Source organism: Abramis brama (genome assembly GCF_963993115.1).
Source record: "Abramis brama genome assembly, chromosome: 16".
NCBI lineage: Eukaryota > Metazoa > Chordata > Actinopteri > Cypriniformes > Leuciscidae > Abramis > Abramis brama.
Window position 1 is genome coordinate 8,531,643 of NC_139978.1, and position 17,890 is coordinate 8,549,532.

Sequence of the window (17,890 nt, forward strand, 5' to 3'; positions counted from 1 at the left end):
TTGCATCTCCTTTCGAATACAACATTCAAATTACTAAACAAAAAATTATATCCTGAGAAAAGTGGATTTTTATTGGTATAGCTCCATTGACCTCCATTCATTCTGCACTCGTCCTGTGAGCGCCCTCATATGGAATCAGAGTGGAACTGCAACCAGTTCAGAAGCCGGAAGTGTAGTGAGAGTGAAACTTCTCGCCATATTAGACATTCTCTGCTCGGAGCCTGCATCTACAGTCCCGCACCCAGAGTCCCGCATTCTCAGACCCCTCGTTTTTCGAGACAGCGCCTCCTATCAAATTGGATCGGATAAACATTTGAAGAACTTAAGCCGAAACGTGAGTATCGTCAATTTTATTTAGCGAATCATACTCATTCGATTTCTTTTTTAATCAAACTACTTTATAGCTCAACGATACACCAACATATGAATAGTCCATTTAATATTTAGTTTGTAACAAAATTTGAGCCGTTAATGTAGGCTATGTTTTTTCGCCGAAAATATTTTGATAGCTAACGTTAGCCTTTAACCTTGGACTTTTTGTAGACAAGCCATTGTAAAAATTTGATTAAAATTAGTTGATATAAAGTAGACCAATTAAATACATTAAGTGTGTTAATATTAATTATTTTACTTTATATAATTTATGTAGACTACTTAAATTAGTTTTTATTAAACGTAAGTATTAAAATTAATCAATATTAATTTAACTGTGATATGAAGTTGTTGCCAGCCATTTACAACTCATACAATTGCCTAATAATCAAATTTACTATGCCTTCACTATGTATTAACCAGTATATATTAACATGTGAGCTAGAATGTGTCATTTGGTCTTTTGTTTGGGTTCCTTCTTTTAATTTGTATTGACTGAAATGTTTTATATATTAATTAATTTATTTATATGGACAGGCCATCATTCATGGCCTATATGAGATGCAGGCATTATCCTGGCAAGAGGCTGAGGAGGTGTTCCTCTGTGGCCCTATTCACACTAGGTATGCTTGTAATTTGCATTTGCAAAAAAATATATTATTTATTATTACACAATATTTTTGACAATGGCATTCATCTTTTATTTTAGTGAAGTCGAGGAATTTGACAGTGATTGCAAAAAAAGGAAAAAAGAAGGAGCATTCGCCCACCAGAAAGTAATTATTATGCATTTACATTACATTTTACATTTATTCATTTAGCAGACGCTTTTATCCAAAGCGACTTATAAATGAGGAGGTTTTTTTATGCAATTAAAGACGAAAAGTAAAGTCACTAACACAAGTCTTTCTTCCTTTTTTCTTTGCTTTGTCCTGTTTACAGCAAGATGATGTTTAGGTGATCGTTAAATAAAGTACAGAATTGTTTATTATTGGTGTTTTGTCTGTTCTTATTTGAGTTTTGCTTTGCATTCAAAATATCAAAAATGTTAGCAATGTTAGGTTTTGTAATGTTAGCAAGGTATAATGTTAATTAGACCATTATAGGTTGAACTGAAAGAAAAATTCGAATTTGAATAAAAAAAAAACATTGTAGCAATATTGTAGCAATATAATATCACATAATATTTTTCAGAAGATACTTCAATCTGTAATTGTATCACTTCCATCAGTAATTTTCTTTCAATTTCACCCACGCTCAAAAAATAACTAAGGGGTAATTTGTTAGTCAGAGAACACAATGAGTTTTTTTGGCACATGCATTAAGCAGGGAACGCAAATATTTATTTGGATAACTTTAAATAAAACGAGACCGTAATATAATATTGCATCCTATTGTTTTCAATGGCATTTGGATTAGGGTGTTATACGATCTTCGGAACAGCAGGAGGCGCTGTCTCGAAAAACGAGGGGTCTGAGAATGCGGGACTCTGGGTGCGGGACTGTAGATGCAGGCTCCGAGTCTGCAGCTTCATAATGTTGGAGCGCTGAATGGTTCTTTGAGGAACTACAGTTGAGCAGACTTTTTACACTCTTACTAGCCAGAAAATAAATAAAAGCAGGAAATGTGTTTTCACAATGGAACTTGTATCAAATTGTCAGCTTTAGGCAAAAAATATTATATTCTATATCCTACATTTATGAAGAATCCCCTATTTGTGAGAACAGTTCATCCTTTTGGCTAAACCTTTATCTCATGCCAGTGAGGTTCTATTGTGTTTGCTTGTTGCCTGACTGAAATTATAATAATTTCAATTTAATAAAGTTAAATTAGTAGGAATTACTTGATCTTGGTTTTTGGACCAAAATGCAAGAGAAAACAAGAATTTGTGTACCTGGACTTTTGACTGAAAACCGTGTGACCCAGTAAACCAGTTAATGAAATACAGAGCTTCCCTGTGTGAACTATCCTCAGTTTCCCCTTGTTAAATGGAAGGAAAAATAGTCAGAACAGAAGTTTTGAGTTAATTAAGGCATACATTTGATTTTTTTCTGGATGTTAATAGCTCGTCCTGTTTGTTTAAATGAACATAATTTACATGGATAAAAACATAGATCTTCAACATCCAACCTGATGTCTTGTTTCAAAGCAACACCGAGACAGTCTGGCCCTGCAAAACTGGAAATATTAAAAGAAATCCAAAAACTGATTTTCACGTGATGAAGATTCTTGTGTGTGGTGCAGAGACACGTCTCTCATCTCATGTGGCAGTTCACAACAGTAAGTGATGGTCTCTAGTCATTCATACGCTTCATTTCTTTTTCTTACTGCTCTTCGGGGCATACAATTTACCATTTTAATTTCAAAGCATTAAAACACAAGCTTGAGTCTTTTCACATTTTATTAAAAACATTTGTATTCCATTACATTATAGTTCAGATATTGCATTTTTTTAAGAAACAAGGCATGAAATCATAATTCAAAGGCAAACAGATGTATAGTTCAGTCAGTTCCTGCTCAGAAACGCTTCCTCGCTTTTTCCTCCTTAAAAACAAAGAAATACCAACATTAGTTAAGTTACATTTAAGATAAGTCTGAGTCAACAGTAACAGGGCTGTAAACACTGTAAAATATATCCTGCTAAGTTCACAGTAGAAACACAGCAGTTGTTGTGGTTGCCAAAAATTCATCATAAAAAATATGCTGACAATATTTCTGGTATTACAGAATGGCATATTGATGCCTGTATATATTTTACAACCGTTTATCTACTTGAACAACCAAAATCTGCTTTTCAAACTAAAATGTACTGATAACTACCATGATAATACAGATGGAATCAAAGTTTATTATAAGTGGCCGTTTATATAGACAATCCACCTAAACACGAGACACTAAAATGCAATAAACATTAACTAAATAACAGAAAATGTAACCCTAATGTCCATTTACTGATAACATAAATGATTAGAAACAAAATTATTGAAAACATTATAATCTGTCATGTGTTGTTTTACTGTTCTAACAATTCTTAGTTTTAATTCCAGAAGCTATAAATTTGACAGTATTACAATAAAATTAGATGCATATTGCATATATGTTGCAAAGTTAAACCATTTACAGTTTTTCACCATATATGGTAAGGTAACTTACAGTTATTAGCAAATTAACAGGTTTTTACTGTAGCATTTACTGTAGAATTTGAGGAAGCAGAACCAGATACATCACTGTAATTCAATTTTGAATTTAAGGTTTTGAATTAAAATGGAACAAAATTCATGTAGCTGCTATAGTTTAGAATACATTTTATCAGTATTTAACCATATCATAAACAAAAGATGACAATAACCATTGTTTCAAATGCCACCTATAAAAAATGTTTAATATAAATATAATGTAATAATATATAAATATCATACATTATATAATGAACTTTCATTTTATGGACAATCATTCCCCAGAATTTACCCCAAAGCCTTCAAAATGGAACCAAATATTAATATATATCAGTAAAAAAAAAAATTCATTTTGATTTAATATTATTTCAAAAAATTAAATTTTTAATTAAATTTAATTTTATAATGTTATCTGAAAATAATAGTGGGAATTCTGTGGTGCTGTATTAAATTATATAAGATATATTTCGACAGTAATGAATTTAGTATATTTCTGAAAAAATATACCTTAAATATAAAACAGAGAACAAATGAGCAAAATCAATCAAAATAAAATATGTATAATAAAATAAAGAAACAAATGAACTTTTAATGAATTAAATTAATTAGTTACATTTTGGACTAATGAGATTCCCCAAGTGGCTTCATTTACTGCAATTTACTAAGTTCATATTCCTGTCAATCCTATTATAATCACACTCATGAATTTGGAGGATGGAGCGATTCTTAAATTCTGAATTCTGCAAAAACCTACTGTGTGAACATGCATAATTCAGGTTCCTCAGACAAACACTAAGCCTTGTCCAACAGTAAAAGCACTTCAGTAATCCAGGAATAGGTTTAATCCATGTCTGGAAAAGCTGCCAATGAGGTCTCAGACGGCTCTGCAGCTTTGCTTTTACCTTCACAGCTTTGCCCAGCTCAGCCAGCGTTTGCTCATAGCGAGCCTCCATGCCTTTAAGACTTTCTGGTTGCACAAGCTGTCTCTTTATGCCAGGACTGCCAGCATCTGACACCATCTTCAAAAACCTCGTTTCCTGAAACATGAACACAGGCTAAAGGTATTCAAGCACAATTTACGTGACAATCAGTTAGAGCAACTTATCACAGTCACTCATAATTATTTATTTGTACATGCAAATTGTTTTTTGCTCATAATTCACTTTGATAATCGATTGAAACAACAAACACAACTAAATCACAATTGCTAGATTTCATTCCAGTTCTGAGTAAAACCCGACCTGCACTTTTAAAAGGAAGGTGAACGCCGACCCAGCTTTCCCTGCTCTCGCTGTTCTGCCCACCCTGCAAGTGAAAATGCGGTAAAGATACACTGATGGATATGAAAATCATAATTCTTCGATGTGGTTTTTATAGTAATATTTTGACTTGCCTGTGAATGTATGTTCGGATGTATTGAGGAGCATCATAATTAATGACACATTTTACGCTGTTGATGTCAATGCCCCTGGCAGCAGCATCTGTGCTTATCAACCTGACATGAACAACATCACCAATATTTCATCATTACAGACACACTAAATATATTGATGTATACACAGTTTGGGTAAGTTACTCTAAAAAGTAATTTATTGCTAGTGTAATTAGCTCAACAGTGTAATTATATTACTGTAATAACTACTATCTCTAAAAAGTATCGCATTACTTAATTATTAATTACTTTCTAAATCCCACATCGACCTCGACCAGTTGAAGTATAGACATGAAACTGCTTTTTTAATTCCTCAAATAAATAATATGAAATTGCACAAATTATTCTTCTCCCTATTTAAAGCGAGAAGATTACATCAAAAACATACATTTTAACATCTCATCAAATTTTGAAAATAATAAGAACTGATTATTGTAATGATTTCTGAAGGATCATGTGACAATGAAGACTGGAGTAATGGCTGATGGAAATTCAGCTTTGGCATCACAGCAATAAATTATATTTTAAAATATATTACAACAATTTGACAAAATATTTTACTATATTTACTGTATTTTTGATCAAATAAATGCAGCCTTGGTGAGATCAAGAGACTACTTTTAAAAAACATTAAAAAAACTTAATGTTTCCAAACTTTTTTGACTAGTACTATAACTATAATTAAATTACAGAAAGAGAGTAATCCCTCTTACCGGGATTTTCTTTTCGAGGGAAAAGAAATTAAATTACAGTAATTATTTATTTAGCAATGCATTACACCCAACTCTGTGTATATACTGTATATATGGGCTTTAACATTGTGCGCATTATTTTTGAACATTATTAAGGAATACGTACAGTGGGATCTTCCCTTGCTCAAAGTCTTTCAGTGTTTTTTGTCGTTCACTTGGGCTCAGACGAGAGGAAAACTCAGCCACTTCCACTCCGCCAAACAGCTTCACCAGCAAATAAAGTCTAGTCAGACAAAAATACACAAGTTGTACAGGCAGTTGATCACAGCTAAAACTCATTTGATCGTGTACACCATCTTATCTGTGTGGTTATTTTTCCTTGATGTGGATGACTTCGCATCCTTGTGAATTATTCATGATTAATAATACAAATGGATATTAAAAGGAATTTCCATGTTTGTCTTAACAGGGCTGCTCCAAAGTTTTTTATAATCAAAAGTATAATGAACTGAATAAATAAAATTAATACTTTATATCCTTACCAGACCAGATTCACATCTCAAATCTTCAATCACAGATTCTTTTACTCAACTCAATCATATAATTTTAATCTGTGAGTTTAAAATACATATTTAAAGACATGTTTTCCACATTAAATTAGTTTATGGAAAAAATTATATATACCCATAAATTATGTATTTACTACCTACTTTTTTTTATTTAAAGAAACTAATACTTTTATTTGGCAAGGATGCATTAAATTGAAAGAAACAAAAATGAAAAGTGACAGTCAAGTATTTTATATTGGCAAAAGTTACAGTAAATCATATTAGAATTATTTCTGAAGGATCATGTGACGAGTAATGATGTTAAAAATTCAGCTTTGCATCACATAAATAAACCAAATATTTTTTTCTGAAATACATTAAAATAGATATTTTAAATTGTAATAATACTTTATTATTTTAAATAATATTTATCAATATATTTAAAACTGTAATAATATTTCATAATATTTACAATATTAGTTTTTACTGTATTTTTAATGTGCATAAAATACTTTTTATTAAAAAAAAATCTTACCGACCCTATACTTTGATTTAAAGTGTGTGTGTGTGTGTGTATATATATATATATATATATATATATATATATATATACATACACACACACACACACACACACACACACATATATATATAAACAAATCATAATAAAACATATACTGTATGGCATATTGCAGAATAAGCAACAATGTTTATCAACATACAGTATTACTCAAAGATAATTAATGTAATGTAATTAATGTCATGTAGGCACATCAATAAACACTTTTAACTAATGACGTAAACAAATTGATGAATTGATTCAGTTAAATGGACTGATTGAAAAGATTGATTTGTGAAAATTAATCAGATTTTCAGTTCTACTGCCAGTGGCGACTAGATTGCTATTCATTGTTGCAAGTGTTCGTTTTTTGAAAATTTCAACTATTTTAGTCAGGGCCTGGAGCCCTGTTTATAAATACATATCCTATATCTGCATCGTGCTGGAGCTTCAAATCCATCATTACCGGTGTGCTGCTTCTCTGGAGTTTGTGAAGCACAAAGCAGGACTGAACTTGAGCCGAAGCAGGAAGTGAAGGATGATGAGCGGTTTGTTGCTTAGGGTGCAGGAGACGTAATACTCCTGCATAAGACATTCACATGTGTTAAAGGTGTGCACAGGAGAACTGTACCAGTGTAGATCATATGGTTCAGGAAATGTCGTTAAACTCACAGAGAGGCCCTGAGGGAAGTTAAACGTGTCCTGGCTTTGAGTGGAGGTCTCTGAACAGCTGTGTGTGGAACTGAAGAGTCGAGGCTGGTGCAGGTCCAGCAGTTGTAGTTTCTCAGGGTTTTGTGTGAGAGTGGCTGAAAACAGCAACTTCTGCAGAGGAATCTGTGGCGGAGACAAACTGACATACATACAAACAAACAGACATAAACATTGAGCTTTACACTGCATGTTTGAGACTAACAGCGCAACAGTCACAGCAGTGTTTACCAAAGAATTCTGTGAGACTACGGTGGGTGGACCTCGACTGGGCCATTATTATTATTATTATGAATATTATTATTAGTAGTATTGTTGTTGTTATTATTCCTAAGACAGTTATATAGTACTTTTTAATACAAATGCACTGTAAAAAAATTGTAAATGAGAAATAAATTTCATAATAAGTATATTATTTATAAGTTTACTAAGGTAAAATTACAATACTGTCTTAATTTATTCACTTCCAAGCTTTTATTTTGGTGAAAAGCAGCAGGTAGACCTTTAAGTTTGAAACATGAAAACAGGTTTACAAATGCTTATCATAACAAATCTAGTGAAATGCTGTAATCATATGTCCACAAAAATTGTGAATGTGAAAAAGCGTAACTGAGGACATGGATTGAGCTGCTCTAAAAGACAACAACAACAACAACAACAACCACCTTTATTTATAAAGCACATTTAACACAATACAAATTGATCCAAAGTGCTGTACATAGTGCATAGCAGAACTACACTATAAAAAACAACAATTACAAGTTTCCAAAAGCTAAAGAATAAAAATGTGTTTTCAGAGCAGATTTAAAAATGTCCAATGAAGGAGCAGACCTCACATGATAAGGGAGAGCATTCCAAAGCTTGGGCCCAGCCACAGAAAAGGCCCGATCACCCTTTAATTTGTAGCGAGCGACATCGTGACACATTTAAAAGCAAGTGATTTGCAGATCTAAGTGCCCTAGCAGGACAGTATGGCACAATAAGATCACAAATATACCTTGGTGCACAGCCAGACAACGCCTTATAAACAAACATAAGGATCTTAAAATCAACTCTAAACTTAATGGGAAGCCAGTGAAGGGATGCCAAAACAGGAGAAATATGATCCCTCTTTCTAGACCCAGTCAAAAGTCTTGCAGCTGCATTTTGAACAATTTGTAAATGAGATAGTGAAGATTAAGGAAGATCACAATAAAGAGAGTTGCAATAGTCTAATCGTGATGTTACAAATGCATGAATTGCAACTTCTAAATCTTTGCTTGAAAGAAGGTTCTTCAACTTTGCAATAGATCTTAAATGGAAAAAGCTTCCTCTAATAACCGCACTAATTTGTTTATCAAAAAATAGTGAAGAGTCAAAGATCACTCCAAGGTTTTTGATTTGTTTGCATACATCTGTTGAGCTGAGTTGCTGAGTTGGAGAGACAGGTTTAAAGTTAGACAGACAACTCATAGGACAGGGCAGTTGCAAGTGACATGGTTCAGAGGGAACAATGGAGCTTCTAGTATCATTAATTTTTTGAGTGAAATGTTTTAAAAAATCTTCACAAAGCTCAATAGAGGCCTCAGATAAAATATTCGTAGTCGGGTTTAGAATAGAGTCAATCGTATCAAACAGGACTTTTTGGTCGCTTAGCGTTGTCAGAAATTAATTGAGAAAAGAAATTTCATTTTGCCTTTCTTACTGCCATTTGATAGTTGAACAGACTTGATTTTAAAATGTCAAATGAAACCTGTAGCCTATCTTTTTTCCACTTTCGCTCCCCTTTTCGACACTCTTGTCTGAAAGCGCGGGTTGCGCTTAATAGAAGACTTGGAAAACACCAGATCATGGGCTGAATTAAAAGGGCACAAAAAATGCCATACCCTGATTTCAAATTTAGTTTGATTGACAGATGCTTTGCCAAAGCAATGGCCCAAGACACAATTTTAGAGAGCTTTTATGTTTAAATGAGAGGCTAATGATTGACTAATCCCCAAATAAAGCGAATTGCAATAATCCAGCCATGTGGTGATAAAACCATGTATTACTTTTTCAAAATTTGAGAATGAAAGGAAAGACTTCATTTTTACCAGGGTTCGTAGCTGGTAAAAGCTTGACTTCACAACTTGGTTGACCTGTCTATCAAGTTTTAGGGCACTATCCAACACCACACCCAAGTTTTTGACATATGGCTTAACATAAGGTGCCAGAGCACCAAGATTTACATTTGTTGTGTAATGTACATTGGAAGGGGTAAACACCATAACCTCAGTTATAATGAGGCTTATAGTGTGGGTGGGGTTGAAAATCTTTGTTCTAAATAATGGACAAAGCAGATGACATCCTACCTTGCCACTGTGATTAGTCCAGGCACTATTCTCCTGAAGAAAGACGTCTGTGTGTCACCTGGGCTTCTGTACACTGCTTTAGTCACCTGACTGAGCCAGGACTGATGCATGCTGTCAATCATCCTGTCTGCCTCGTCAATAATCTACAACATACACATTATTATAAACATACAGAAAATAGAAGAATACCATGACAGAGAAAAGTGAAAAACAAAATTAACACAGCATTACAGTGGTTTAGTTAGCCTTAATGATATGTTAAGGACTTTCTCTGTAGCTGTGGTTAAATTCGCCGTATCCCTAGCTCCTATTGTCAGCGGGGTCCTTCAGGGCTCCATTCTAGGGCCGATTCTCTTTAATCTGAATATGCTTCCCCTCGGAAATATTATCAGGAAACACAGTATTTCCTTTCATTTGTATGCTGCTGAAAAAGTGCTATATCTTCCTCTGAAGTCTAGTGATTCTAGTTAGGCTTTGCTGGACTGTCTTGATATAAAAAGTGGTTAGCAAATAACTTCCCTCAACAGAGCTAATGATCTTGGTTTTGTTTCAGTTGTAAATTTCTAAACTTCGTTCTTAAACATTGTTTTTGTCCTTTTAGGATTTGGAGAAAGTTATTCACAGTTTTATTACTTTGCAATTTGACTATTGTAATTCCCTCTACCTCTTTTCCTTCCTCAATCCTTACTGTAATTCCTCAATCCTCAAAGTTTAATGTGTTTTTGCTTAATAAAAGTATTAAAGTGTTTACACTATTGAACAGTAAGGTACTGTATATCTGCTAAAGTTCATTTAGTCAACATTTATGAGTATAATAGCATTTAGATAACCTCAAAGCTAAGATAAATGAATTAAACTCAACAAGACTCCCACTTTGATCTATAGGGGTCTATAAACATAAATATAATTGTGTTTATTGCTTCAGTTTTCTCTTCATAGGATTTCACTGAACATTGTTCCAGAATTAGATGTAGATTTGTGCTGATGCTCACCAGGAATCGTAGGTGTTGCAGACTGAAGTTGTTGTTTTTATTGATGTGATCCACCAGTCGGCCCGGTGTGGCAACGACAATATCTGCCAAACTGTGGATAGCACCTCCCCTACACAAAGACGCAAAGGTTAAACTCTTGGAGATGACTGAAGTTATTACTTATAGTTCATCAAGTTTCATCTACTCTGGGTGGTCATTAGTCACATATTCTAGGCGATTCAAAGCATTACTATTATCCTACTCCATGAGTAGAGCGGCACGATTAATCGCTAAAAGATCCAAATCTCGAACCAAACACCTACATGATCTCATTCCTAAATGACAACGATTCAGCCATGTCTATTAAACCTTTGACAAAATCACACCAGAACATTAACGTTCGGATGTAAACACTGATGCCTACAGAAGCAATCAAAATAGAGCAAATAACCTTTTGAAAGTAACTTGGCGCTTTAAATAATGATTGAATCGATTACAATCATTAGGTGGCGAGTCGACAGGTGACTGTTAAAACACGTATTTGTCACTGAATCATTCATTCAAGAGATTCGTTCAGAGACGCTGATTCATCCAGTAATGAAAAAAATGATGATGAATGATGAAAAAAGTATTTATGAGTGAGTAATTGAATCATTCACTCAAACAGATTTTAAAAAAAAATAATTGAAATAGACTTCAGCAAATTTTGTCAGAAGCTCTAGTAAATTCCATGTTATTTTGTTTAATTGTCCATTCAGAATCGTGATCTCTATTTGAAAAAAAAAAAAATTGTGATTCACAATTTATCCAAAATCGTGCAACTCTATCCATGAGCCTACAAACACACTCACCTGTTTTCAGAGAGCGCTGCTCGCTCTGCATCAAATGATTTCTGGCCTGCGATCATGACCACCTTTAGACTGCTGCCCTCAGTGTACGAGCTAAACACCTTGGACACCTGTGGGGTTGAAATCAAGGTGAACAATGAATATAGGCAGATGTGTAGATTGAGTGATAATTAATTGATAAATAATCAATGATTAATAATCATTACCTGTTGTGCTAACTCCTTAGTGGGCAGTACAGCGAGTGCACGGATCTCTCGCACCACACGCTTGGACAACGCCTGCGTTAGCAAACGCATATATATTAAAGAATATCTAATAATTTAATCTATTTACTTATAAATCTTTGGCCTTTTGCCACTTTTATTTATAGTCTGTGTCATATAGAAATATAAATACTACTGGTCAAAAATCAGAAATAATGTAACAATTTTGAATGTTTTTGAAAGAAGTCTCTATGCTCACCATGGCTACATTTATTTGATCAAAAATAGGGTTGCACTTTATTTCACAGTACGTGCACTTTCAATGTACTTACAGTGTACTTACCCACAAAAGTACTGAGTAATGTAAGGTAACTACATGGGTTAGGTTAAGATTTAGGGGTAGGTTCAGGGTTTTTACCCAGTTAGTGTCATTACTATAAACTTAAAATAACTGCTTTCTGTTTTAATGTAAAATGTCAATAGTAATTGTAAATAAAATGCAAAGCCGAATATTTAGAAGCCATTTAAGACAGTTATAATGTTACAAAAGATTCCTATTTCAAATAAATATTGTTCAAAAAATATTAAGCAGCTTAACTTTTTTCAACATTGATAATAATGTTTCTTGAGTGCAAAATCAGCATATTAGAGTGATTTCTGAAGGATCATGTGACGTAAAGGACTGGAGAAATGATGCTGAAAATTCAGCTTTGATCACAGGAATAAAATGCATTTTTAATATTAAATAGAAAATAGTTATTTTACATTTTCATAATATTAAAGTTTTACTGTATTTTTGATCACATAAATGCCTTGGTGAGTATTAGAAACATTATAATATACATTTTATAGAAAACGTATGTTGTTTATTTTAATATTTAAGCATGAAAAATAATAATAATAATTATGTTCTTGGCAGGTTTCATGACAAAAACCAAAACAATCAGGAAATGCCATGAGATAGATTCGAACTTGCATCATCCAAATTTTACATTTACATATAATAATTTAACAGACGCTTTTATGCAAAGAGACATAAAAATAAGGAGAACAATAGAAGCAGTTAAACCAACAAAAGGGAAACAATATGTAAGTGCTGTGACAAGTCCCAATTAGTCTAGCACAGTAAACATAGCAAGTTTTTTTAATAAATAGAAAAAAAATAGATAGAACAGAAATAGAATAGAAAGTATTAGTATTAATGGGTCAAGTGTTGGCAAAAAAAGATGCATCTTTAGCTGTTTCTTGAAAAATGAAGTCACAGGTTCAATGCCAATATTTTAGAGAGAGAAATAATAAAACATTGGAATGTAACTCATTATTTGTACCTGTACAACAGGTATGACGAACGCCAATGTCTTTCCACTTCCTGTCGGTGCAGAAACACAGATGTCTCTGGGCCTGTAGCCCCCAGGACCCAGCAGCAGCCCTGAGCTCACGCTGTCGAGAACGGCAGGGATGACCTCGGCTTGAACTGAAAAACACCAACACAAACACAGCACAGCGCTAGCATCATCAAGGGCATGGTTTCTTGTGAACATTCAATGTTTTTGCATTGCCTGCAGAATACTGTAGTTATCATAATAAGAGCACAGACTATGTAGTGATTGGCTTAACAGGAGTTAATTACTCCGTGTCATGTTTTTAATGCGCCATGTCAAGTTTAAATAACTATTTAAAAGCGCTGGTGTTGATGACATCACAAACTACCTTGTAACCAATCACGTCGACAAGTGGATCTCTGAGCTGGTGTGAGTGAGTGGAGGCGGGACTAATTTGCATATTTATAGAACAGCGTATACTAAATGAGGCAAGGGTGTAGAGCTAAGTTCAAGCTATTTTAAGGCATGATAAATGTTTTTTCAAGGAAAAAACGTTTACATGTCATTTTGGTGATCAAAGATGAGTTTTAAGGGATACAATTATTGACTACAGGCTTTAATATTTGAAACTACCCAATAAATTAATTAAACTTACCTTTAGGGATTTAAGACAGGTAGGAGGATATCCTAACTTTAAAGGTGCTATAAGCGATCTCGGTTGGCGTAACCTCTTGTTGATGTTTGAATTATTATCAAACAAAACGGAGGCTAGCTAGACCCTCCCTCCTCCTCATCCGCGCACTAACCCCTCGAACCCCACCCCCACATCATTCTTGTTGGTTATTGGCTGGAACAGTTTGTTATGTTTCGTGCTGCGGGTCGCTCTGTTTGTTGCTCAGTTTGTTTTTGCTGCAGTTTGTGGAGCCTGGGCTGTCTGCAGAGACCATGTTTTTTTACAGTGTGTTCAGGGGACAGGCAGCTAGCGGATAGTGAGGAGATGTTTGCGGTATGTGAAAAAAAATGTTTTGGCCCAAAAAACGCGTGAGATCGCTTATAGCACCTTTAAGATATTATTTACCATGATTTTTAAGAACATTCTTTTCAGGAATATAAATATTATCTTAAATAAAAGACTAAATTCAATCTGTTCATCATATAAAGCAATCGAGTCTCCTCAGAAAATTTGGACTAAACCACTCAATTCATATGGATTAGTTTTACGATCACGAAGCGTCAAAGTGTCAGATGCGTATCTGCCTACAGAGGGACAGAAATCTCTCAGATTTCATCAAAAAGATCTTCATTTCTGAAGATGAACTAAAGTCTTACGGATTTGAAACGATATGAGGGTGAGAAATTAATGACAGAAATTTCATTTTTGAGTGAAAAAAAAAGAAGAAAATTCTTAAGAAACGTTTTTGGGGATACAAAATGTTCTTATCTTTTTTCTTGAGTTTCTAAAATAAGCAGAAAATAGCAGTTAAGAAGAATTTTATTTTTAAGAATGTTTTGTGAATCTGGCCCCAGATTTCCACTAATAGGGGTCCAGATTTGGTTGTTCATCTGCCTATATTATATTTAATACAATGCCAGTGAATTATCATTCTCTCTTACCTGGAAAGAAGCTCTGTATCCCATTAGCTTGTAATTTCTTCAGCAGTATCGGACAGATGCCTGGCACCTGACTGATGGGGATGAGGTTATTCTTCATGTCCCTCTGAATGACGTCAGGCTGTGCCAACCACTGAGGCAATACTCTTCTGACCTGCAATAGCATAAAAACAGTTCTTTACAAAGACATTACCCTCAATACAGTTTCATTCAGAACTTTTTATAAGTGCTACCTTTTGCACGGTCTTCTCTTTGAACCCACCCAGGATGTGGAAGGCGGTCTGGGAAGTGTTGTTTTCTGCCTCTGCTTGGAACTGACCGATCTGAGGGTCCACAGCTTTTTCAGTCTTCTTACTTTCCTCTGGGTCACTTTCACTTGTTTCTGTGACTTCCACAGACTTCTCATGATTCGACTCATTATCTCCTATAATGAATGATAGTTTTCTGTATAAAGCAATTTCCACAAAAACAGTACAGGATAGAGTTCGAAACTCTTAATAAAGTATTTTTTCCCCAACAAATGCTCAGGTAAAGGAGATGATTAAGTTTAAGAACAATTTTTTGCCCATATCAGAAATTTTATTTAAATGCCATATGAGCTATTTTATTTACTAATCATTTTATATGAGGTTTGCATATTTTGTAACCAAAATTAGTCTTTAAAACAGTTTTTAGATAAATGTTAAAATAAAGATATTGACAAATAAATAATATGCAATATATATATATATATATATATTGTAGAATTGATAATAGGGTTGTAAATTTCCTTGCTAGTTGTTTTGGAAATGCTGATTTGTAGTCACTAAAATATGTGTATTTTATTTAACTGATTATTTTTTTCTTACAATAACTTTGTAGACTGGGTTGAATGCTTGAGAGCTTGATAAATGCAGCCAACACTAAATTTGTGTAAAGATTGAGAAAATGGAATATTATTTACTTGTCTTATTGATATGCTGCAAAAAACCAAAAAAAACATTCCAAATGATTTTACTTCTTGGGTATCACAATTTTATGTATGTTCAATTTTTTAATGGGGGGAAGTCAACTGCAGTAACAGGGTTGTACAAAAATGTGGTAAGCTAGATATAATATTTTGGCATATCATACGGCAAATTTTGCAATGCCATATTCATAGCTTTCATTTTAAATACTAGACAATAGTTTATCAAACATATTTAATAATTCTCTCTCGAAGCAACATGGAATGTTTTACGAAAAGTAATGGAATACCAATTTGTACCCTATTTGTGCTAAAAAGTGCCAAAACGTTTTAAGCCCAACAAATCAACGAGCTTGACTACTAGTTTCATTTAAAAACAATCAAACATAGTAGTAAGCCAGCATTACCTGTATTCACGCTCTCATTTTCATTGGACAATGTTTTGTTTTTTTTCTTCTTTTTAGTTGCACTTGCAGCTTCATCATCCAGATTTTTTTTTTTTACATTTTCACTCTTCTTTGCTTTACGCTGCACTCCCTCAGTCTCTTGCCGTTCACGTTTTCTTTTCTTTGGTTCTTTCTCCCCCTGATGGTCTTCATCTTCATCAGCCGTGTTTGAGACGCTCTGCTGTTCTCTGGCTTTGACCTGCTCCTGAAGTTTAGCCAGCAAAGCTCTGGATCGAGACTCTCTGCTAGATTCACTGTCCTCCTCCTCCCCTAAATACCTGATCACATACAACACATCAATAGACAGGGTGTCACATGGGATGATGGGTTGTAAACAAATAACATGAACTTATTTTGGGGTCATTCCGTGTCAACTCAACCAAGAGGTCCCCGGCTCAATTTCTGTTTAAAATGTTACCAACGAAAATTTGGACATGGAGTCACATTGGGGTCCCAATATCTCTGGGACTGAACCATATGGGGCCTTAAAAATGAAGATTCCAAAAGAAAAGTTTATTAAGAATGAGAATCTAGAAGGATATAAATATATCTTGAATACTTTTAGAGTTACAGGCATGCAAACTTTGGAAAAAGAATATTTATTGCACTCATACAGGTGTATTCTGTGCAATGGAGCTGATAGAAAAAAAGGAGATACATTTCTAGTTTTAACATTATTTGTTTTTAGATATTCCTCTTTAAAAGAAAAAAGTATCAGCTGTGTGCAAAGTGTTACAGGCATCCAGACTTGGCAAAAAACACAAGAAGTGCTAATTTCTATTTTTGAACTGTCACTGTTGGCATAATGCAACACAGATTGCTAAAGTCAACAGATTTTACTAATAGACCTACCAATCTCTGTGTAAAAATAAAATAATAATGCCGCCATCTTTCTAAAATAATTTTTACACCCCTCTAAATTGACTCAAAATTGTAATTTTGACCCTCCTTTACAAAATAGTGTATTACTCAGTAAATATATATCTATGACATTTAATATTTTGACTTTCATCAATATTTTTGTTTGTCTTTGTACAGAAAAAAATATTAACGGAAGTTTCCGAAATTTGTTTGATTTGACACGGAATAACCCTTTTTTCAACATGTAGATTTTAGGTTAAATTATATAAACGTAAAAGTTAAAATGCATATTTTTTGTTTATTTACTGTTTTATATTTTTCATTCTTTTAATCGCCAATTTACTTAATTAAACAACTCAGATTATTTAAGAATTTAAATACTTCGTGGAAGTCAAATAATTTTACAACAATACAGTCGATAATTATACAGTAATTTGAAGGAAGTGTTTTTAAGTCATTTCAGATGAAATGCAAGATAAACGGAGAATTCTATGCCAGACTTTACAACTAACTGTGATGTAATCTGACGTGAGAGCCATTACTTATAATTTAAGTTAACTGGTCAAATAACTTACTCTAAGAAGTTCTGTGTCAGTGAACTAAATGTGCAGCAAACAACAGATACTGTAATATATGCATAACGTTACCTGTTTATCATAAATAGCGCCATTATAGTGACTCCTGGCTCGTGTCAGCGCCACGTAGACCTTTATTTGACTGACTTAAAAATTATAATGACTGCATGTATTCATGTACAGCTTTCATAAATGAAAAAATAAACAGTACAGTGTAGAGTTCGGTTGACCATGTGGATTCCTCCCGAGTACTGTTTGGCAGTCGCGAAGTGATGACGTAGAGAATGCTC

General features: G+C 33.8%; 1 protein-coding gene and 1 long non-coding RNA gene across 2 annotated transcripts; one reads left to right on the forward strand and one right to left on the reverse strand.

Annotated features, from left to right (window-relative positions):
* The first annotated feature begins 213 nt into the window (after nucleotides 1-213).
* LOC311098256 lies at nucleotides 214-1,363 on the forward strand. The gene is made up of 4 exons (XR_014609436.1): nucleotides 214-334; nucleotides 910-995; nucleotides 1,082-1,148; nucleotides 1,315-1,363. It is a non-coding gene; the product is annotated as an uncharacterized lncRNA (long non-coding RNA).
* A 1,392-nt stretch (nucleotides 1,364-2,755) lies between these two features.
* On the reverse strand, nucleotides 2,756-17,883 carry ddx51 (DEAD (Asp-Glu-Ala-Asp) box polypeptide 51). The gene is made up of 16 exons (XM_084138536.1): nucleotides 17,673-17,883; nucleotides 16,126-16,442; nucleotides 15,006-15,196; nucleotides 14,776-14,926; nucleotides 13,168-13,313; nucleotides 11,843-11,914; nucleotides 11,640-11,746; nucleotides 10,810-10,918; nucleotides 9,818-9,960; nucleotides 7,452-7,629; nucleotides 7,246-7,361; nucleotides 5,839-5,955; nucleotides 4,942-5,043; nucleotides 4,790-4,853; nucleotides 4,451-4,585; nucleotides 2,756-2,916 (listed from the first exon to the last, which is right to left on the reverse strand). The coding sequence occupies exons 1-16, from the start codon at nucleotides 17,693-17,695 to the stop codon at nucleotides 2,890-2,892; spliced, it is 1,998 nt and encodes a 665-aa protein (XP_083994662.1). The 5' UTR covers nucleotides 17,696-17,883; the 3' UTR covers nucleotides 2,756-2,889.
* Between the last annotated feature and the right edge of the window lie 7 nt (nucleotides 17,884-17,890).